Source organism: Aptenodytes patagonicus, chromosome 16, assembly GCF_965638725.1.
Source record: "Aptenodytes patagonicus chromosome 16, bAptPat1.pri.cur, whole genome shotgun sequence".
Lineage (NCBI taxonomy): Eukaryota > Metazoa > Chordata > Aves > Sphenisciformes > Spheniscidae > Aptenodytes > Aptenodytes patagonicus.
In genome coordinates, this window is record NC_134964.1 from 3,763,265 (window position 1) to 3,786,685 (window position 23,421).

The window sequence follows — 23,421 nt, forward strand, 5'->3', positions numbered from 1 at the left end:
CATTTATTCTTTTTAAAAAAAAATCAATTTTTTTTCACTGGCTTCTTAGCCGTATAAAGCTGTTCACCACCTTCAGAACCTTCACAAAACTCCTAATTGTTTAGCTGAGATCCTCCATATAGGGATGGTACTATTCTCACCTCTTAGAGCAGCATAACTGTGACATAGCTATGCACTCTGAGATAAAAAATTGCTTGCCTTTAAAATTTCTTACAAGGTCTCCATTTGCACCACCAGCCCTTACAGCCATCCCACTTGCTATACCAGTGGATGAAAATGAACCCAGAAGGAAACAATCACAGACAGCGAACAGAAGTGACTTCTGCGAGTTCAGGTGATCAGCCATTCCTCCTTACTTTAACTCTTCATTTCACACCTTAGGAAAGACTTCACTTCTCTGGATATTCCAATCACAGAATGTATGTGTGTGCATGTGAGCTGACACACCCCGAGGAGATTCACTGGCACTAGACACCCTATAGATTTTACAGATGGGACTGGAACAACAGCTCTGTCCCCAGAGATAGATTAACCAGCTTAGCAGGTTTTCATACGCAAATCTTGAGTGCCTCAGGTCCATCAGGAACCTGAAGCAAGCAGCAACGATCCCCAACCTTGTGCCATTCTGTCAGCATGAATATTTGTGGCACATATCCAAAGCTGTGCAGGTGTTCAACACAAATTCTTGGAAGATCATTACTTGTCATCTACCTCCTGTACCAGCACTACCAAATACCAGTCAGTTCCATGGACTTTTAAAGCTGACCATTCTATAAACGTAGTACTGAAAGCCTGATTAGTAAGAATATATATGAAGGGATTGCCCAGTAGCTGTCCAGTAAAGGTCCTGCACAACAAATAAACAATTAAAACGTAGCAACACTTGAACATTATCTCACTAGATACACAACAATCTCAATCCAATTTCCCTATATTTAACTGCTTGCATAAAAAGTATACTTACAGAATGCCTGTTTTCCACAGAATCTGCAAAATAAAATACAATGTATAAATTATGAAATGGCACATTGCAGAGTGATCAGTTCTATGTTCCAGAAAATAGACTTTTATGTTTAATCTAACTTTTTTTGTTCATCTTGCAATGATGTAAAATTCCTACCTACAACTAAGGTTCGAGCTCTGGTCCTAAGAAGTATCCAAGTACTAGCTTAATTCAAGTACATGGGTGGGACCAGACATTTCAAAGACCATGTTGAACAGTACATGTTTGACAGCTTTCCTGATTATGGTTTAGAGCAGAAGTCTCTACTGAGAGCACAAGCTGTTACTGGACAAAAAAGAGTCTTCCTTTTAGAGGCAAGTTCTCATGAGCATTATACTTCCTCTCCCAATTCCTTGCCAGGAAAATAACGTACTGCAGAAATCCGGTATAGGATACAATTTTCAGAGCCAAATAAGATCCTGCAAAGACACCTGAAATTTTATTAATAAAAAGATGCTTGTTCCCAATGAAAGCCTGAAAATCAGCAGGCTCCTTCCATTTAGGATCAGTGAACTTTAAGATTAGATCTTAGTTTTTTTTTAAAAAAGAGGATTTAGCTATTCAGAAGTTTCACAGAATACCTTGAAATACTAAAACATAAACATTTTTTTGCCCTCTGAAAGTAAGACAATCTAGAGACATGAGGAAAGTAACACTGCTTTTAGAAAAGGACTTCAAGTCTTGTTAAAAGTGCTCTTTTGTACGGTCTGTTAAAAGATATTTCACGTGACAAAAGTAAGTGCTGAATCTTGAAGGGTATTTTTTGGAAAGTATATAAAATCCAGTGGATTGAGGTTGTGTCAAGGAAATTCATCTAATGCTCAAAGAAGAGGGTTTGGACTAGGGCTCTGGGTTAATCTTGCCAGTATTTTTTATATAAACATGGGATAGAAAAAACATAGATTCAGAGACTAAGTATGTATTTTTTAAATAGCAAATAATAACATCAGTCCTCCCATAGGCAGAACACTTATGTAAATTTTGAGAAGTTCTCTGAAATCGTTAAATGAAGGATATTATGAAAAGTACTACTACCATAAATAGACTTTAATAAAGGTCTTTTAGAAACTCCCTTGCCAGCCAGCAGAAGTAATGAGGAAACTGAACACAGGTGAATCTAACTTTGCAGATAACAATGCCAAGGTCTCTTTTTCTCTGTCCTTTATGATTACATCCATGTACATTTGTGGTGCAGTTAAGCTCGTACAGTTTCTACCATCCGCATTTTTATTACATTAGGATTGTGATTCTGCTTCACTGAAAGCAGCACCATGAACACAGTGTACAATCAGACTGCAATTTCTGAAACACAGAGAGACTACATGAGTGTCGCTGGCACTGTACACTGTAAGTTTTCTCCAAGTCAGTTCTACCTAGAACTTTTAGCCTAGGAAAAGGATTAAAAACTGAGGTGACTACAGCACCTTATACCAGTGCATAAACTTAATTTCAGTATAAAATTGATCTCAATGTTTGGCAAGATTGATCCCTATATGTTTAGCCAGTTTGATAAGAAACAAAATAAAAAGTTACATGGGAAACACGTAAAAGCTTTTTGTGTCCTGAAAGCTGACAGAAGTGAAGAAAAACACTGCTGACCCAGTGCTACATCAAAGCTTGACTTTAAGTGGACAAAACTATGTGTAAGGTTTATGAAGTGAGGTATTAATGAGCTGTAGTTTAGTCCTCTGTCACAATGTATTGTGCTTACAGGAAGGAGGAAATGAGAAATTTTGTATAAATTCCAAACTTCAAACAACGGGATGTTTGCTACCCCAAAAGCTACTAGGTCACAATAACAGATATCCCGCCTCCTTGTTATCTGTCACCCAGATTCAAAATAGTGTCGCTTTGTAGCTAAGTATCATATCTCTACCAGGAGAATGTCTTAATCTGTGCTCTTTGAAAGTACTGCTGGAAGGCTATATGATTTCTAAAGGTACCAATGAGGTAAGACAGCATGTAGCCTCTAATGAAAGCACAATGATATGGTGCTTTTGCTGATTCTTTGCTACATCAATCTTTTCACAACCTTTTTATTTAATTCCTGTTAAAATTATGAAGTGTTTTTTACTTGAAACACACCAATTTTACTGTGATGAAAGAGAACAGAGAGATTTTCAAATGACACCTGGCTTTCCCTTACTAACAAAAACAGGGAAATGAGATATGCTGGATTCTAGTCATATACAGAAAAATTGGTCAAGCTTCTATAGCAGGGCAAACAAGAAGCTGCATATTTCCTGAAAGGAATCAGAGCTGAAGGTCTGGTGCTGGTGATTTCTAAAAGATTCACAAGTCTAATAAAAGTAAGTGTTTTTATGGATTTCTGGTGGATTTAAACTCTTGCTATTGTTTTTAATTGATGGGGTTTTTAATTCAAAGAACACATTTTTACAAAGGAGTACATTAATGGCAGGAATTTAAGTCACTGTCATCTCCACCTGCTCTGCCCTTTCTCATTGCTAGAGGTTATGGAGAAGAGAATATATGCCTAAACAGTTGCAATTCATAATCCATCTCAAACCCATCTCCAACACTGGTGAAAGCTAAGATGCTAGATTATCAACTGGAGATGCTGAACTGCAGACACATACTACATTCTGCCAAGCCTTTTATTGGAGCAGTAGCTTCTAACAGAGAATCTTGGCAGGCGGCTTGGGAACACATCTCAAACAGGGGCATGCACGCAATTCAGCTTTGCATTTTAGGTTCAAGCAAGGTCAGAAGCTCCCTGCATATTTGTGTCTTACTGAAAGCATCTGGCTTTGCCTAATTTTTGGCTGAAGCTATTGTAAGCATTTGGCTCTGGAATCAACGTCTCACAGATCCAGGCTTTGGTCTAGAATATGTCTTGAAACCTGAAGATCCAAAGAGTTTTTATTTTGGAGAAGGGACAGGTTATTTGCATTATTTCAGACTGCATGCAACTAGCATGTGCTTGTAAGGCCTGAGTTTTGAATCACACAATGAATCCCCAGACCCTGTGAGTTTTCTCTATGCTGGAAAAGGCGTTCAGTGGGAAATTCTGGCTAAGTACAGAGGTGTTAAGCCTGAAGCTCAGTATCAGGAAAGTATTTGAGCAGATTTCCTGATTGCTAGAACTGATTTCTAATAGTTTGTTCCAAACCACTGAATGCAATGGGGATTTCTCATGCCTCTTTCCACTGGGATGTATTTATTTTTCCATAGTACATTGTTGGTTGCAATAGGATCCTTAGAATTTCCTGTCTCACCACTGCAGTTGCTTCCAAGTGACCAATTCATTTTTCCAGACTTAGCAGCACAAAGGCTGGCTCTGCATTTTGTTCACTAGATTTCCATTTTCCTAATAAGAAATTAGGAATAGTTATCTTGCAATAAGCCACTATGAGTTCAATTCAGCGCACATCAAGATCAGTGCAAAGCCTGCCACTGGCTTCTGTGAGCTTTGGATCTGATACAGAGCAAAGGCAGAGCTTACGGAAGGAGCAAGAATGTACTAATACATTGTCTTCCACAAGAAGTGCCCTGAAAAAATGTAAGGAAATCTGTGACCTGGAGTTGGCTTTAGTCTTCTCAGCAATATGAACAGAGCTGTGCTACCCCAAGAACTGGGATCAATGTGGAGGTAAGAGGTGGAGCTGAGATAAAGAACCAGTATGGACATGCTTGGACTTCCTGGCCCTACTGCCTCCTGGGAGGATGAAAGGTGTGATGGAAGTAAATCATGCATCTAAAAGAGCCTCCACCCACCCAGCTGAACTTAGTATCTGACACATCCTGACCCCTCCCTCAGGAAGAGCATCAGCTGCCAGCCTAGCCTGTTGGGACTCCAGCACAGGCGCAGTAGGCAGCAGGGCCACAGTCATTTTATCATATCGCTCTTGGCAGTCTGTTGATTTAGACAATTGCCTGTTTTGCTTAAGTTTCAGACTGTCTCAGTTCTTTCTGAACAAAAAGCAACAGCTCTGGGACTGGGCTGGATATTCCTGACTCCCAATATACTTTGGCCTTTTCATAAAGCAACCAGAGAAAGCAGTATTTTAACGAAATCAGTTCATCCTGATAGGTGTGAAGGACTTTTAGACAAAGCTGTTATTGACCTGACTGGTACTAATTGTGACCATTCCCCAAATTGCCATTTGGATGTAAGGTTTGATTTAAAGGTGAGGCTTGAAGCTTTAGGTATTTTATGTAAAATACTAAAGAAACAGCCTATTGCTCTAGAAAAGGTTTTAAATCAATACCTGAGTGAACTTCCTGAACACTAAGTCTTCTTTCTCTGAATTAAACTAACCTTTCAGTAACAATGCAAGGACAACTTCATCTCTTTCAGTTGCTTCCAGAGACAATGCTAGTGATCAGCATCCTCCTTAAACCTCTCATTATATCAGAGGAAATCTAGCATCCAACTAAAGAGACTGACATTCTCTATCTATAGTACTATTATTTGACTTTCAATCAAAATACTTGATTTTTTGAAGATACTAGACTTGAATTTCGCAATTGACCTGCTTCTCCTACTGTTAACGGGTTAACTGTAGTTAACCACATGCAGATCTGGGATTTGAAATGTGCATTTGACAGTTTGTTTCTGTCTATCTTTAACGTAACACCTCTTTAGGCCTGCTACTCAGAATAAGGAAAGCAGCACAGCAGATAGGATGGGAAGTCTTACCATAGTGTGATGGAGACACTAAAATGATAGTAACAGGAGATAACATAGCCAATACCAGGAAAATAAAAAGAAAAGGAATAATGGCAGATGCTCAGCACACTGCCAAAGGCCTGGGGCTTGGGAAAGGTCAGAGCGTTATCTGCACTATGGATTCATGATTTGGGATAAGGACAAGCAACAGCTGTAGAACTCAAAATACAAGGGAAGTTGGTTACTGACATGGCATCTGCCTTACTGGGGACAGCAGTGAGAGCCATCAGAAAAATGAAGAGGAAAAATATTTCAGCTCAGTCACAAAGAATTGCATCAGATGTAACAACTACTGACAGCTCTTCAGCTTCCTCTCTAGTGGACACAATTTCTGGAATGCACAGACAACTCCTTGAAAAGACAAAATTGCTTATGAAGCACTCAACTCTAATTAAACAAACCCAAACCACAAGAGTTACCTACAAACAAATAATAAAATGTTACACAGGTCTTAGGTGTTAAATCTGTCAAACTGTGTAGCTGACACCAATTCCCAAATTCATGTAATTTCCCCAGAGGACACGTTTGTCTGAACCATTAACTTCCTGAAGTAGATTGTACCCTTGGGCATTTGCTCAAAAATCTCAAAGAATATTCAAACATAGTGAAGATCATAATGGTAAACCAACTTCTGCACCCACTAGTAATGTTCAACATCTTTCACAATTGGCCTTTAATATACTTATATGAATATATATTAAAGTACTTAAGAAGATAGATCTATTTCATAGGGATCCTCCACTGCATTTATACTTTGCCACCTTGCAATCAAACAGCCTATCAAAAATCAAAGCAAATGTTACATTTAAATAGACTGTAATGTAGCTATCCAACTAACTGCATAGCTATGTGATGCACTGCTTATCTAATTGAAACACTTTTCCTGTGTATCAGTCAGGAAAAACAGACGTGATTAAAACAATAAACTGTCACTATGTTTCCAAGAATAACTGAAACTGTATAATGTTATGCATAAAAGAGCAGGTGGACTGCAAGATTAAGGGACGTTTGCATATCATCTGGCTAATTCAGCTCAGTCTTTCAATCATATCTCATTTTATTGCAGTTTCCACTTTATGGCAAGTACAGTCTTATAAGTGCTTTGAATTATAGCTCTGCTGTACCAACCCTGAGTTTAGACTACAACTCACAAAACATCCTTCTAGTATATAACACTTTCCGTCATGTCAAAAATAGGAATGGTGAAAGGTGCAATAATCACACCTTGGCAGAAAGCAAGTGAGGGGTTATACAACCAGCTTCTGCAGCTTGTTACAGGTCCAATTCACACTCACTGGAAAACGTTTCAGAACATTAGTGGCCTTTGGGTTCAGCTCTAAAATGAGCTGGTTTTTTCTCATGATGCTGCCAGGTGATCCTACATGAAGTGCCTAGCCCTGTTCTTTAGTGTAAAGGATATTCTGCTTTTCACTGCAAGGCTGTGAAAAATGAGTACAACATACAGGCTCAGCACCAAGGCAGGAATCAGGATTCTGAAATTCTGTTTGCAGTGTTGTCACTCTCTAAACACATTGCCTTAAACAAATGACCTAATCTCTCTGTTTATTCAGCTGTAAGATGGAGATAAAAATTGCCTTATAAGTCCTCACAAGGGAAAATTAAGTAATGTTTTCTAAAGTACTTGGAGACCCTCACATGAAAGATTCCCTAGAAACAGAATACTGTGTCAGAGCAGGTGGGAAATCCCTTATAAAATAGAAAAATAGCAAATTAAAATGCAACGACCAAAAATTAAAAATGGCACAGAACAAAGCTACTTGGTAACACAGATGGGGACAAAACCTGAACAGTTTACAGCCCTAATATTTGCAAATCTAGACTTCCTAACACAAAGAGAGGAAAGGAAATCCTTTCTGATTTAGTCTTTGACAAACTATGAAGAAACACTTTTAACCTACTGTCTCTGAACTCATTACTGCCAGAACATTTACAGACAGTAATTGCCAGTAAGCTGCTAATGCCCGCATACAAAAGCCTGTGTTACAGGAGGCGGAAGGGTAGAGTGGCTGGCACATACAATCCGAGACAATTTTTGATGGTTCTTAAAACAAACAACCCATCCTACTGAAGTGATCATATTGCTTTAGAGGTTTTTAGAGTTTGTTGTTGGAGGCTTTATAGATATTTGCTGGGGTTATATCCAAAACCAGTGTAATATTTTATGACACATGGCAAACATGCTCAACTAAGACGAAAAGTGTTGTTCATGAGCAGTTTGAGATAACACAACATAACATCCTAATCCCTAACAGGGCATGTTCAGCTCCAAATTCAGATACAGATGTATGGCCCAACTACTTAGCAGATACAGTACAAATGGGCTGAAGCAGATGATACAAATATTAATCTCACTGCATTAAATATAATTGGTTTATGAGAAACCGTGAAGGTGTTACACAATTTATCAACACCTGTGATTTCGTAGCTGCCCTTCAGTATGTTCCTATGTGACTTGGATCTCTTTTTTATGGCATTTATATTCTAAACTATTCAGTCACAAATTTATCCCTAATCTCTATACAAATGCTTCCTTTATGTGTTTAATTTTTCACTAGCTTACTTACCATTATTAGCTTTTCTGATTTCACTATAAACTGTTTCAGTCCCCTTCTGTACAGGAGCTGGAAAATGTATTGGCACAGAATCAATTTCTTTTCTTTTTTTTTTTGTGTTTGCCTTATGAAAAGCTCCTTAAACAAACAGAAGACACTGTTTTACTTTCAGAGGAAGTAGTTAACATAAGCAGCAACGAGCCTGTGGAGTCTGTATGAAAAAGCAGTTACACCCCCTCCCCCAAACCCAGACTGTAAGGTTCTGAGAGGGAGATGTCTCTCCCTCTATATAAAAATGATGATGAAAATAAGCTTCCCTTTCCAAATTTGACTTTAACATTCTAATAATCTTCTCAAATTGATACTGCTTTAATTTTACAGAGACATCTACCACTAGAGAATGGTTTCTCTGGATCACTTTGAAGAGCTGCTTCAATTTGTTCTAAGGATTTAGGGATCCTAGACCTGAGGAGATCTATCATTTGGAAGACTAACTACACCCCCTTTTGGCAACTAGCCTGATTAAATCTTATGGGCACAAAAATAATCTAATTTGCTGTTGTTTGTGAAATGTCTCAGAAGTATATTTGCAGATTTCACCCTGCACAGCTTCTATTTAGGTGCTACCCGGGAAAGGTCTCCTCTCAGTTCCTCAGCGTGGCGGACTATTCCATTAGTGCACTGAGATCAGGTGGACGACATAGCAGGAGTGAAGGCTAAGAAGGCTTGTGGAAAGATAGAAAGTAAGGAGAAAAAGCAGACAGAGAAGATTTGTGCCTACAAGGACACAGCTGGGATACGAATAAAATGTTAGTCTTAGACACATACTTTTCAGACCTTCAGGTTTACAAATAAGACCCTGTAAACCTCTGCTCTTGTATGAGATAGAAAGCAAAAAGCTCTTCCTTTTTTGCTGTCTGACATCTGTCAAAACCTATTTGCAGAGTTTTGATACCAAACTACAGGCACTTACCCCAGTAAGGAAGGGGCAGAGCCCTGTCTAAAGGCCTGAAAATAGCAAGAACTCAGTTTCTCTGTGGTCAGTGTAAACACAGCTCTGGCTAGTAGGAGATTAGAACAATTTCCTTGATTTCTTGCATGGTTGTAAATTAAGAATCCCTGGGCAACCATAGTAAAGCAAAGTGCTCCAGAACTCTGCATTTAAAACCACTTTCTTCATTTGGTACAAAGGCCTATGCAGGCAGGGTCTAGGAGCTTGCTGTTCAAGGATCTCAAAGCGTTTTAGAAACATTCCTTCATTTCAGTTAAACTGAGTCTCTTAGAAAACCTCAGAATTCTATCAATATCACCTCTGAGTTCTGTGGATCTTCAATAAACCAAGAAGTTAGATTTTTCTAGTTAAAAAAAAAAAAAAAGAAAATGGTTGTTCCCTCTCTGCAAGAAACTGGAAAGAAAATTCACATTTCTGGATACAGAGCCCTGTACTTTAGCTTTAAAAAAACATTTAAAGAATTCAGACATACTGATCTGCAGCCAGACTCAGAATCAGGATTGTTACTCTTCTGCTTCGCTCTGAAGAGCCTAAGTGTCTCTGGCACCACATTTTAATTTCCCAAAGCTAATTTCATTTTTTTTAATTCTGTTAAGCATCCTTTAAATGTTGGGAGCTCACACATCAGAATTGAGCTGCAAAACTGCTATTAATTTCAATGACAGTAGGAGTTACACTTCACCGAGTGCCTAATCACAGCTTTCAAACTTGCAGTTTTGGCATGAACTTTCTTTACAAAATAGTCTGAAGATCTTGAAGGGCATTTCATATGCTTATGGACTATTGCTTAAATGATCAATTCAATTTCCAGTGAAGTAAGGAGTAATCTTCTCAGAATTTTAATGAGAGGTAGCTCATTTCATTTGGAACACTTTTTTTTAGCAGATTACAGTCCTGTATCTACTCCTGTTGACTCTGTGGAAAGACTTGGTGGGAGGCATTTCCTTAGCTTGCTTTTTTTTTTCAGACCCATTTCATTAAATTGTGATATAATGCCACTGCCCATGTTATTTTCTTTGTTAATCTTCCAAAAGTCATCTCAGCACTGAAAAAATGTGCTAGGAGAAATTACTTGGATGATTTGACATTTTGTTCCCACTAACTTTATAATGTTGCCACCCTGCAGATAACTAACCAGCTATAAAAGTAAAAAAAGGAGCATGTTCTTACTCAGCCATGATTAGCAGTTTCTCCCTTCTCACTTTAGGGATATTTCCTGATCTTACTTTAGCACCAGCCTTTGTTTTTGCTTGGATTAACAATAAAGGGTCTAAATCACTATGCCACCTTTTTGCACAACTAAGCTTTAGAAAAGATAAGCACTATATTTTTGTCAAACATATAATCGCCGTAAGTATTCAATTTAATCATTCCCTAGAATTACCACCTCTTTAAATATCAAATTAACATTCCACTGTGACTACCCCAAATAAGAGCTGGACTGTGTAGCCCCAGCTCTACCTCGTATTTGTCTAGCCTCTTCACCCCTACTTCAAAAAGTAGGTGTCAAGTTATGCCCACGTGGAAGTTTTAAAATAAAGCAGTGAAACTTTGCTTCCAGCAAGCTTACCACTATCAGTAACACTGTAATGAACCCTGGTTTTCACTCCTCATACAGAAGCATAGTACATATAAAGCTCATGATGCACTAGCCTATTCGCCATTATACTGTGTTAAAAAATATTTCAGAAATGACCAGCTAGTGCAGACATGGGTGAAACCACTGTTTTCAAATGTAAGTAGTTCTTTACTGTCAAAGACAAGATGTACATCCTTCTACAATTATGTAAACTTGTTTTGAGGTGGCATTCAATTATTCCTGATTCCCAAAAGTGACATAAAGGCTACTGTTATAGCTTCAATACTGCAGCATTTATTGCAGTAGTCTTTCACAATACACAAAATATGATTCTCCTGCTCCTGAAATGAACATTAGTATTGATATTGACAACAGTGGCAGGAGGAACAAATGACTGGGAAGATAAATTAATTTGAAGTTAGTCCTGAGAGATCAAAGAAATCTGGAGTTCCTCAAAAGGCAGAAGGAATCAGAATCTATGTGCAGCCTGCTGGATGAGATATGCATGCCCAGAGAAAAGGTAAGCGTGATATACTTTGTCTTCATTCAGAAAATAGGTGGAATCAAAAGAGGCGTGATAGGGATTTGGAGCTAGGTGATAATCTGAAAGGTCTGTTCCCTAAGAAGGACTGGTCATAATCCACAGACAGACATGAAAGAATATTATGATTTGAAACAAAACTTGTACAATAACATCAGTGTGGCAGAAGTATCGGTGTCAGTCCTATGGCTGAATTATTTTTGTGGGTGTACATGATTATTACAAGGGTATATAAAGAAACTTGGCTTTGCTTCTCTTTTCCCAAGAATAAATCTCATCCTGTTCTCATTGTGATAGGCAGTGCAGAGCTGAAAGAATTAATCTTGCAACTTGGTTTCATACAACTCCTTCCATTTAAGCAGCACCCTCAAGATGCTCTGAAAGATTAACACATTAAATACTTGCAGTGCAGTTCCCATTTATGTAACCAAAGCATGCATTTGCTGAGCATTCACTTGTGTCCTGGGTGCAACAAAAGAAATAGATTAGGGAGCTATCATATCTCAATATACTTAAAGCATAGTTCAGTCTTACAGAATCAATTAATGTTCTGTATGTCATACATAGGTCTGTAACATGAGACAGCATTCAGTCAAAATAATCTGATCTCATTTACACACCATCTTTTAAACATTATTTTGCAGTTTGCAGTTTAATGGCGTTCAGTCTACATAGCATGGATACTATCTTATTACTCAGTCTGGTATACTGGAATAGTATTATATATCCGGAATGGGATGAAAAGGCTATTTTTAGAGATGCTGATCTTGCATTTAATAGGGCTTTTAATTTAAATAATCATGCACTAGCATATCTTTACCATTCTACACCATTGTATTGTATAGTGCACGCTCAGAAACAGTTGGAACAATTAAGTATTAGCCCTATTGTGAAAAAGAGTACAATTACTATGGTATCTCAGTGCAGAATTTAGCAGAGGTAGATAAATAGCATGCTTAGAACACAGGGAAAACTTTGTGATGAATGATACCAGCAAGTGAAAACAGAGAAAGAATAGGAGGACTGGATTTTCCGGGAGAGCTTTGCTGCCAAGCTTGAAGAGTGAGCACTTTTGCCCAAACATCTGTATTACTAATTAAACAATCATGTCTTTGGTCTCTGAAATAAGTGAGTGGTCCTTCCTACCAGGAAAAAGCAAATTTATCCATTTCTTCCTCAGTCTGCTTCTTATTCAGCTAAAGCAAAGAAGCTAGAGCACAGCATAAACATCTCTTGTGGGTTTTATTCACTCTTAGCTACTTGAAACTTTTTGCAAATTTCTGAAAGATTTAACAGCTTTCAACACAAGGGCGTAATGATATCCCAGTTCTCCAGATGACACAGAATGATTGAAGTGTGCATTTGGGTGTTGAGAATAAATTTCAGTGGATATTTCTCCTTCAAGGTTGCAGAGACATGTACCTTAGCCTCATGCTATGAGGTCTGGTTACTGTTACTATAGAACTACAGGCAGGAGGCCAAAGTTATCCGGGCATCAATATTCTCATTTCTCTGTTTAATGTGCCACAAAATCCAGGATGGTCGCCAGGCCTCTCCAGACTGAGAGACTAAATCTACGCTGGTCTCTCTTCCTTCTCTATCACAAGTGGATTACAGCTTTGACCCTTCAACTAGTTCCTTTATAAAGGAAGAAATTCCACTGCTTTCTGTTCTCTCCATTATCCTACACTGTGGCTAACCTCACATGGCTCTCAGTGAATTTGGACTCTATAACATGAAGATTCACAGCAGGCTGCCTTCTGCTCAGAGCCACAGCTCCAGCTGGGAGCCCTCCTCTGCACAAACCTCATGTGGATGGGAAGGGCAAGTGCACGAGAGGACCCCAGGGGAAGAAGGGCTGCAATGAACAACAGCATGGTTGCCACAGCATCATCTAGATTAAGGAGCACTACTGGCATGAAACTGTCATGCACACAAAACACAACCTGCTCTTACATTCACAGGTGCCAATATCAGACCAGTGTCAGGGAGTAGTAACATGCCCAGAGTTGCTCCCAAAACATAACCATAGAGGCCAGACAGTTTATTACCTCTGTGAGGATCAAGCGTTGATACTTCAACTTCAGTGTACTCCACCTCAGCACTCTCAAGGTCAGGTCCTGCCCCAAAAATATCAAGAAGATGTTTCTTTGTAGGACTGCATGCTTCATTTGAGCTGTGGGCCTGATCCTGCTGCCACTGAAATTAATGGACAAGTCCTCATTGACTTTGATAGGTGCAGGATCAGGCCCTACTTATGGCAGATGTGAGTTACTCTGCTAAGAGTTGTAAGGCCAACCCATTCCTAAGGGTCATCCCAACCTGAAAGGCAGTAGACCAACTCAAGTCAGATTTCTGAAACTGTGGGACGTGCAAATTGTACCTAAAACTCTTACTTTCAATTTCACACCTTCAAAAGTGGCGCAACACAAATGGAGCAGGGAATTATCTGAGATTCTCCCATATTCCTGCTCCAGCTCCTCTCTCTTCTATTTCTCTCTCTGCCATTCCTTTCTCCTCCTTTTCTATGGCTGCTATGGCAGGACACTTCCCATTGTCCACTTTCCTCACTTTTAAAGCCTTCTCCAAGTCTTTCATGGCCTCCCTTATCACCTCTCATACTCTCAATTTCTGCTTTGCCAATAAGCAATTTCAGCACTTTTCTCTTATGTTGCCCTTCAAGCTCTCCGTAGAACATCTACCATGGCAACCCATCTTCCTCCTCAAAATGCTTCTCTGCCACAGTGCCCAGAGAAAGCCTGACAATGATTAGACACCTGATTTACTAAGACTACTGGCTGACAAGTACTGGCTACCTGGATACAACAGACACAAGAAACAGCCGTTGCTTTCTACTCTGTCTTTTCCTTAGGGTGGAGATGGTTTTCTACTAGATTTCTGTAAAAGTTGTAAGGAACCACCACAGTCATCCAGACTGGAATCCTGCAGAACTGCTTGTGGATTTTTTAGAACAGAAATTAGAGAAGGATCTAATGATTAGAACAGCAAAGTTTTGGAGCAGCCTTCTGATAGCATTGGTGAAAGAAGGAAAAAAAAAAAAGCTGAACAAAACAAAAACAGTGTTTAAGGTGGTATATTAGTTAATAACAAAGTTTAAATGACATGCTTCCTACAATAGCAGTGATTCTGAACAACAGATCATACACATATTCTGTGTATGAGAATACTTTCACATCAATATTAAAAAAAAATACATGGGACAAAGTATGTTTTCACATATTTAAGTACTATTCTTTGACTAAATATCTTAAAAACACCAGTCTCGAAGAATACAATATGCTAGATGATGCACTACTTGATGACATGTTTTAATGAATATATATATATATATATCCCACATGGTGTCTCAAGGTATTTGGCAGGTTATTTTATTCAGATTCCATAGCAGATTATGTTTAGGTTTAATGCTTAAATATTTCAAGATCTGCAGAAATGAAGAAAGGACAGAGAAGTAAAAGAAGCAGAAGTCTGCAGAAAAGATTAAAAAAAAAAATCTGAATATTTGTTGTATAGAACTTAAAATTTTGAATCTAGGTTGTATTTTTATACCATCCTTCATTACATGGCCTGGAATCCAGCACAACTTGATAATGCAGTTGATAAATGGGTCCTTTCGTTGTGATTTTGCACATAAGGAAAAAGAACTAAGCTCAGCAAAGGAAAGAGTCTTCCCCACTACCAAAGAGAAAAAGGAAAGGACTGGACCTATCAAATCCTGACGGCTACCATTAGAAAACATCACAACTTTCAATCATAAAATAATTCTTAAATCTATTAAGTATGAAATTACCTTTACTCTCATCTGTTGATTTCATGTGATTTTCACTATCTTCAATGTAACCTGATCCTAAAATATTAAAGCAAAAGTTGAGCTGACAAAATATTTATTATAGCCAATCAAATAAATGAGTTACACAGCTGCAACTCCTATTGTCATTATGTTTATTTACATATGAAAAATTCTACTTTTAGATTCACACCTAAGACATCCATATAACACAGGTGGGAAGAATGTGTTTTTTTACATGGTCAGCTAAAAAACACCCAAGGGGTAACTTTGTTTATATCAGGTGCTCTAAACAACATGTCCACCTATCTTTGTAAAGTGCATTGAGATCCTGGAATGAAAGGTGCCCAGTTATGGCAAGTGCACATCGCTATACTGTGGCCACATCACAAGACCATGAGCCACAACTCAAACTTCCTCTCTGAAATAAATTTTCTTGCAGCTGTGTCAAAACTGTCAAAAACAGAAAGTAATTTTCTTTTTCCATGATTTCTCCATCTGTAATATTGTTAACTGATTGCCTGGTAGAAGTGTCTGAGCAGACGTATAAACCCATCTTTGTATAAGAAGTTTTGTATAAGACGTGCTCATAAAAAAAAGTACAAAGACAAAACAATAGAAGATACTTGGGAGAACGTTATTGGTATTCCTCTGTATTCCAAAACCACTGGGCCCTTAAGTCCAAAACTTTAAATAAATGTTTAATTAAGCCAACTCACTAATAGTCTTACAGCAAAATATCCTACCTGAATAGTAGTCTCCATCATTGTGTTGTCTTGTCAGTTTTTCACTTGTCAAGTTTGTAGCCAAGGCAGAACTGAAAAGCAAACCAATAAAAGTTGATGTAATTATCCAAAACCAGTCAATAGAAACAACATAATGATATGCAAAGATCAGTCATTGACTATGCTGACTACCACACATTCTTAACTATTGAAGCTAATGAAAATTTTGCCTTTGTCTTTAAGAGAAGCACAAACAAACTTTAAGGTAAAAAATGTTCTCTCTTGCATTATTCTTCTTTAAGACCTCTGTATTTTTAATTCTATATCTAAATGCATTCAAATGCAGGCCTGACATTCTTCTATTTCTCTTAGCTGGCCTTTTTTTTTTCTTTCTATTTTTAGCGTATTTCCTCATCCTGTTGTTCTGTAAGCAGGTGGTACATGAAGCACAACCATCTATTGTCTGCAGGTGTGTGCCATAATAAACTATATTCATATGGAGGAAGGCCTCCAGCCCTTTAAACAGAAATACTTCACTGTTACCATAAAGCAAGCCATCTTACCCAGACATCTCCATGGATGGTCCTTTAGCTTGACAGAGAAAAATAAAAGCATCTATTAATAGATTGCACAAGTAAAAGAATTTAAAAGTAAAAATCAAAACAAAAATATTGTGATTATCTACTCAAGTCAGAATAATTTCTCTTGGCTATCACAAAATTAATTACCTAGTGCCTTACATCCTGTTTATCACCCAGGTCCCTTAAATGTCTCTTTCACAGAGAACCTAAGATCCCAAACCCCAGACTTTAGCCTGGCCAATTTAAGCAGTCTGGGATATCCAGATACTCCAAATTTTCCCAAATATTTTGCAATGTACTGCATATCACAGGATAAACCAGATTTACTTATTTTCTGAAAGAACAAGATCGGAAAGAAAACCTTAATGATAAAAGACAAATCCTTAAATGAAATTGTATTACAGTGTGGGGAGAAAAAAAACAACCCCACAACCTAATAATCTTAAATTTGTTTCATGAGGAGTAGAGAAGTACCTCAATTACACCTGAGTTGGGACCCCAAATCAAATTGTCATAGTTCTATAAGGGATCAAAAAACTCCTCAGGCCCTGTCTGCCTCTACATTGCACGGGACTGGATTCCAGACCTAGGACTGCATCAGAACAGTGCAATTCTGGCCTATCTCCAATAACCTTTGCTTCACTAGTGCCTTCCCAGCACCATTAGTTAGATGCTCCCATTCTGCCCAATATACTTAGAGAGCTTCAGCACACTTGCAGCTTAGATTGGGCCACCCAGCATTTTTAAGTAGGTTTTTAGTTTTTTAAAATTGTATTTAGTCATGTCCTGAAGCCTCACCCCCACAAGCCTTTGCTCCTGAAATAAATGCAAATTTAACTGTAATATATTTGTCACCAAACAAATAGAAGGGAACCATTCATTACCCTTTTTCTTCTTACACAAAAACCACCATAAAGTGAGAGTTACTGCTCCTGCGATAGGTATTAGGACAAATGCAGCAATGACTCCTTTCTGCCAAGCCGCTAAGATGACTGGAAATAAGACAGACATGTTTAAGAGAGTATGTACAGTGATGGGTCATCATTACCAACTTCTCCAGTTCCTGACCTTTCATTTTACTACAAATTGGCCTTCTTACACACTGGGGAAGAACTTTAAGGAGACTTGCATGTAAGTTCACTAGTGAGCCTCTCCTTTGTGACTGAAAACTCAGTACAACAACGGGTTGCTTTTAACTTGCATCTGGCTCCTTTGGCTTTTAAGCATCCCTTAAACTTAGAAAAGTTAGACAGTCTCTGTTTATAAATGGATCTCTCTGTTTAACTTCTGACAATGGTGGAACAAAAAACAAGTAAGGGAGTTATACTTAGTAACATCCCAGATAACATGATCTCACCTGTCCTAATGACATAGTATGCAGCTTATCATAAAAGTTAGCTTACCACTGATCGTTATGGGATGGCTTTTCACATCCACATTAGCTTTATTAGAAGCCATGCAGTAATATGTGCCCGTGTCCTGCCTGTTCATTGTTTTCTTGTGCCACACGATGCTGTTTGCATTTTCACTTTTTTCAAACACAAGAACTTCATGATCAGTTTTTCTAAAAATCCTGAAGTGGATTGGCCAAGATCCTTCTTTCACAGAGCAGAGAAAAGCAGTCTCACTGCCATCTTCCACTTCTCCATATGGAATACTGCCCAAGCTGGCATTCCTGATTGGTACTACAGAGGAAGGCACAAAGAAAACAAATATTAGCACTATTAGAAATAACTTTGATGATAAAATATTGTATTGTAGAAATACTTGCTTTAATGCTTAGTTAAACAGAGACTGAATGCACAGTATTAATCTTTCTGAACAGCCTCTGCCAGACAGCATCCTCTAGTAAATATTTTTATACACCCAGAAATAGAGAGGGCACTATAAAGAAACAAAGTAGACACAGAAGAAAACTACATGCATTCCACAGAAGTCAGCCAGCCTCTTTTCTTAAACTCCTTTGGATGCCCCTCAGGCCCCAACCTACAAATTATTTAATTTTCAGTAATAATACACTCAGCATTTGATAATGTAAATCATTATAGTTCAATTTATGTAGCTATGCTTTCATAGTTATGTAGAGTTATGCTATTTTATGCTAACTGTATTACATCTTTCTTGTAACATTTAATATACAATAGTGAATATCAGCAGATAATGGATCAAGCTCTTCAAAGGCATAAACAAGTCCCAAATTCTAATGGTTACAGAATATAGCAAACACAATGAGAGAAGTTAGTTTACATTCGAACAGGTTGTAAGAATATGTATAGCCAAAATATAGTCTTTAAGTTTGCTGTTTTACAAATTAAGTATATTAGCATATACAGAGCTAGTGTAGGAGCAGATGAGCATCAGCACTTATAATTACATGGGGAAAAAATGTACATACATTCTGTGATGCAAGTCTATGTCAGTAGCTTCACAAAATGTTTGGGATATGAAGCATCTGTTTTGCTAAAATTACTAAACAAAATTTCTCTGGAAATATTATAAATGTGTTTGGGGCAGGGTCATGGATAACAAAAGGCAGATGCAAACGAGGAATCATTAAGGCAACACTGGTACAGAAGCAGAAGGAGGAAACCAAATCTGATATGAAATGATGCTAGTCATGAAAGCTGTATTTGTGTTAGATAGGAAGCAGGAAGCAGATTTAGATATAAGATGTGGGTTACTGTGACTGATCCCATGATAGAGATGATTGCTCTATGAAACATAAGTCTTTTTTCAGATCTGGTACAGACAGAAAGGACACAATACAGAGAATTCGAAGCCGCCACCTCAGGAGTGGTAGATTGCAGAAGATTGGCTCACCAGGCTCCAAAACGTGACTTACTATTCAGAACTTCCAAACAATGTCACAATATATCCTGAACCACCGCTCTAACAGCTGGGATACACTAGTTCCAGCAAAGAAATACCGACTTGTTAATAGACTAAGATTATGCTTTGTATTTGTTTATTTGTTACTTGTTATTTCAAATAACCTTGACTTTAAATCTCACTGGATAAATCTCTTCAGAGTTTTATCATTCAGCTTCTCTCTAGTGTTAGCAAAGCATATCCTGGTGGAACTGATGAACTTAAGGTGCAGTCCTACTTCTATAGTCTAGGCAAATGCAAATACTGTATTAAAAGACCTGTTTGGGGGCTCAGAGAGCGGAGAGCATGTCCCTCAACTGTGCAATAATCCAACTGACTCAGAAGAAATCGAACAATTCCAGATATATCTGTTCTAGTCATATACAACTCGATGTCAAAACTCAGAGAGAAACAAGCCCATTAACCACAAGTTTATCTTAATAAAATCAACACAATTCGGGTTCAAGCCAGGACACAAAACTGAAAACTCCCTGGTAGAGAGAGATTCTCTCTTCTTTTCAATAGGTCAGGAATAGACTTCTGCTCTGGTACTGGACTACTTTTCCATAACCAGGTTAAGTAAATCTAAAATACTGCTGATACATTCAAGAAAAGTACCAAGGAGCCAAGGATATGGGTTAAAATGGCTCTACAAGTGGATCCGCCATCACCAATTCCCTTACTTACAGTCCCAAAGAACTCTATTTTTTCCCAGTAGCTGTTTGCGGTTACTACCTGGTCAAATAACATTGACATAGGTGCCAATAACATGCATAGGATACACAGCTCTACTTATCTTTCACCACATGTTGCCAAACTACTACCAAAATAGTCAATTTTTTTGACAACATCAGACTGATGAAACTGACCAATTCTGAATCAAGTAAGGTAGAGGTGACACTACTGAGCAGACAAACTTTTTGAAGATGTTACAGGCAAATTATTATTTCCTTTAGTAAAAGGTCAATACCTACAATTAGTTGGTTCCTTCTGTAGATTAAGAATATTCTCAGGTCCGCCAGGAGCAGCAGCCACAATCAATGCTTTATTTCCACTTGGATAGGAGACTATTATTTCTGCTTGCCTCGTTCACTATTAAAGATGAACCCCAACAAGACAGTATCTTGTCAACATGAAGCCTGCAACTGTTAGGGACCTTCATCTAGTACAGAAGGCTTCAGTATGCCTCCTCAAACAGCTACTCTGTTCTCTACAATTATTTATCTCAGATTTTCAAATTAAATTCAAGGTGCAATCCGTATCTTGGGTACATGATATCCAAGAAGCTTCCTTAAGGCCTATAGCAAAACCTTCAGTTAACAAATAAGTTCTTTGGGCACACAGGGAACTGCTTGTGATGGGGACAGAACATATCTAAATCAGTGACAGAATTTTCTTGAGCCAAACCTTTGAACCACTAGGATCTAAACCAGGAACTGTCACATGAAACCTCACTACCATCTGCTCCGAGTGCACCAAAGAAATCTACAGAAACACGGAATACTGGTTAAAAAATCCTACCAAGACAAGATGCTCCCTTACACGCGTAATGATGGAAAACCACATGCACATGTTTTAAGAGTTATCAGTCCTGACACCCATCTTATGTGGCCTGCTATAGAATTATTATTTGCTTCGGTTTCTCTTCATATCTGCCAATAGCACACTTGCAAATCACAGCTTTTTCACTTGCATTCCCCTTCTTGGAGTACTGCTAAGATTCTCAGCGTGTATCAGACATCATGCTGTCTTCTGTGGACTTCCAATTCATCTTCTTTTTAAAGCTTCAACTACCAACTTCCCTCATGGGCAGAGGAATTTTCCCTTTCTGCTTCACACATATTTGTAGATCAGAGACTTTGCTCATATACAGTAACGCCTAGTTGCTAATAAGGCATAATAAAAGACTGACTCTCAGAGCTGCTTAGCAACTGCAGCTTCTGGTGTTGAACATATGCTCAGTGCCTCTGAAAACTGCAACTAATAACAGAGGTATTTAGAGGGATTATTAAAAGTGCGGATTTACATCTTTTACCAGGAATCTAGTTAGCTCAATTATTTTAGTGAGTAAAATCATAGACTAATTCCAAAATCATTATGTATACATTTAATCCAGTCCTATGAAAATCAAACATGAAGAAAATGGATCTGGTCCTGAAATTTTAATCATTAATTTTACTAAAACAGCTTCTATAAAATTTCAAGTCAGATCTGTTTTTAACATTAAAATAAACTCAACTGTAGTTAACTTGATTCAGATTACTATCAGAATTTTTACTTTAGTGACAAATAGTCTGTGATATGGATCTCCAACTATTTTTAATTCAAGTGAGCAAAAATTTGTAAACATTTCACATCCATTTTGCTTAGTCCATCATTTGCTGCTACAGTTTCAAAAAATCAAAATATGATATTAGACAAGAAGAAGAATTAAACAGACTTACCTATTACTGTGATGTTTAGAATATTGCTAGTTTTCATACCACTGGAATGATTATTTCTAGCATCACATTTGTATCCTCTTTTGTCATTTTGTCTAATATTTTCATCCAAGAACGTAGCATATGTATCATTAGTTACTCTTTTCTTAACTTCATTTCCTTTGTAGAACGTGAATGTTATTGGCGGTGTTCCCATCACTGAATGACAAATTAACCGTAGAGGCTTCCCTAACACCACCTCCGGTAAACCACTGACAACGGAAAGAGTTGGCTTGGAGACTGGAGCTAAAAGGGGAATAAAAGAAAAAAATGTTGCAAATTACACTGTATAAGGCCAAAAGATACAATATTATTTTATAGAAAACATAAATATACAATATTTAGCTAGTTTGCACACACATCCTATATTGGGAAGCTCTTCCTCATTGATAGAATGGAAGCAGGAGGTGACTTGAACAAAACAAAACCCATAGATAATAGAACATATGTGACTTAGAATAAAATAGCATACAAGGAGAATGTAAAGGAAAACAAAAAAAGGATCAGTGACACAGCTGTGGATCATCCAAACTCCAGAACTAGCTCTGACCCAAGGACTAAGTCTGTAGAGCAAAAATATATGCAAGTACCATTGCATGTATTACCTGAGATGGATTCTGCAGCACCTAATCAAGGACCTCTGTTTCTGCAGCACAGTGAGTCACAACCCAGTTAATCCCCCTTATCAGACTTGAAAACCGACTGTGCTTGTTCCATGAGAGGGAAGGAAACTAGGGTGTTTATAATTAGCATGCTGGTGAGGGGGTTGTATTGATAGCAAAAAACTTGGCTTTTCTGGAGTAGAGCTATCCAGATGACCTCCGGCTCACATGGCTTTCTGCCTGGAGGGTCAGGGGGAGGGATTCAAGGCAGACACTGACAGTTTCAGATCAAACTGATGAGTGAAAGGTTTGCAGAACATTCCCAGCTCCTGCAAATGGCAATGAATGAGAGTTTATTTGGCACCTAGCAGAATCAAGGGAACACAAGGAAGACATGCTAACTTCCTTCTCCTAGGGCCGGCCCTGGAAAAGTCTGACTTGATTAAATCACAATAGGCCAAATCCTCTACAGCTAAAGATTACCAGCACATCTTACAGAAATTAATTATGCATGAACTAATAGACTCCCTGCTAGTTCATGGACTAGACACTGATTCTGTAAACGGATGTGCTTGTATATAAGTTTTGATTTTTTCCCCCCACCACTGGGTTCTAAGCCTGTGTATCAACTCACCATAAACATTTATCCTTACAGGTTTGCTCTCCTTGACTATTCCTTTTACTTCAGCTTTACAGATATAGGATCCAGTATCATTCACATTAACTCTCATTGTTAAGTTTCTAGAATTTGTCAACCAGATGTCTCCATTTGAATTTTTCCGTAATATAGAGAAGTTAGCTTTCCGAAAAACACTAATGTTGCAATTCAAAGTTAACTCTTTATTTTCATCCAGCTTACTCATAGAAGCAGCCAATATTGGCTTGGGGAATAACTCTGCAAGATAAAAAGAGAACAAATTCATTCAAATTGAGCCTAAAAGAATATGACTACCTACCTC

The 23,421-nt window shown here is 38.0% G+C and overlaps 1 protein-coding gene across 4 annotated transcripts in view; it reads right to left on the bottom strand.

Annotated features, from left to right (window-relative positions):
- Positions 1–23,421, bottom strand: part of PECAM1 (platelet and endothelial cell adhesion molecule 1) — a 32,076-nt gene that overhangs the window by 4,087 nt on the left and 4,568 nt on the right. Inside the window, exons 6-15 of one of the 4 annotated variants that reach the window (XM_076354079.1) lie at positions 23,097–23,357; positions 21,825–22,106; positions 17,916–18,197; positions 17,397–17,504; positions 16,495–16,522; positions 15,953–16,023; positions 15,210–15,266; positions 13,450–13,518; positions 8,279–8,335; positions 965–987 (exon numbers count right to left, since the gene is read on the bottom strand). In XM_076354079.1, the coding sequence (XP_076210194.1) occupies positions 965–987; positions 8,279–8,335; positions 13,450–13,518; positions 15,210–15,266; positions 15,953–16,023; positions 16,495–16,522; positions 17,397–17,504; positions 17,916–18,197; positions 21,825–22,106; positions 23,097–23,357 (1,238 nt within the window). The remainder of the gene's footprint in view (positions 1–964; positions 988–8,278; positions 8,336–13,449; positions 13,519–15,209; positions 15,267–15,952; positions 16,024–16,494; positions 16,523–17,396; positions 17,505–17,915; positions 18,198–21,824; positions 22,107–23,096; positions 23,358–23,421) is intronic. The other 3 variants (XM_076354081.1, XM_076354080.1, XM_076354082.1) reach the window with 3 other exon arrangements.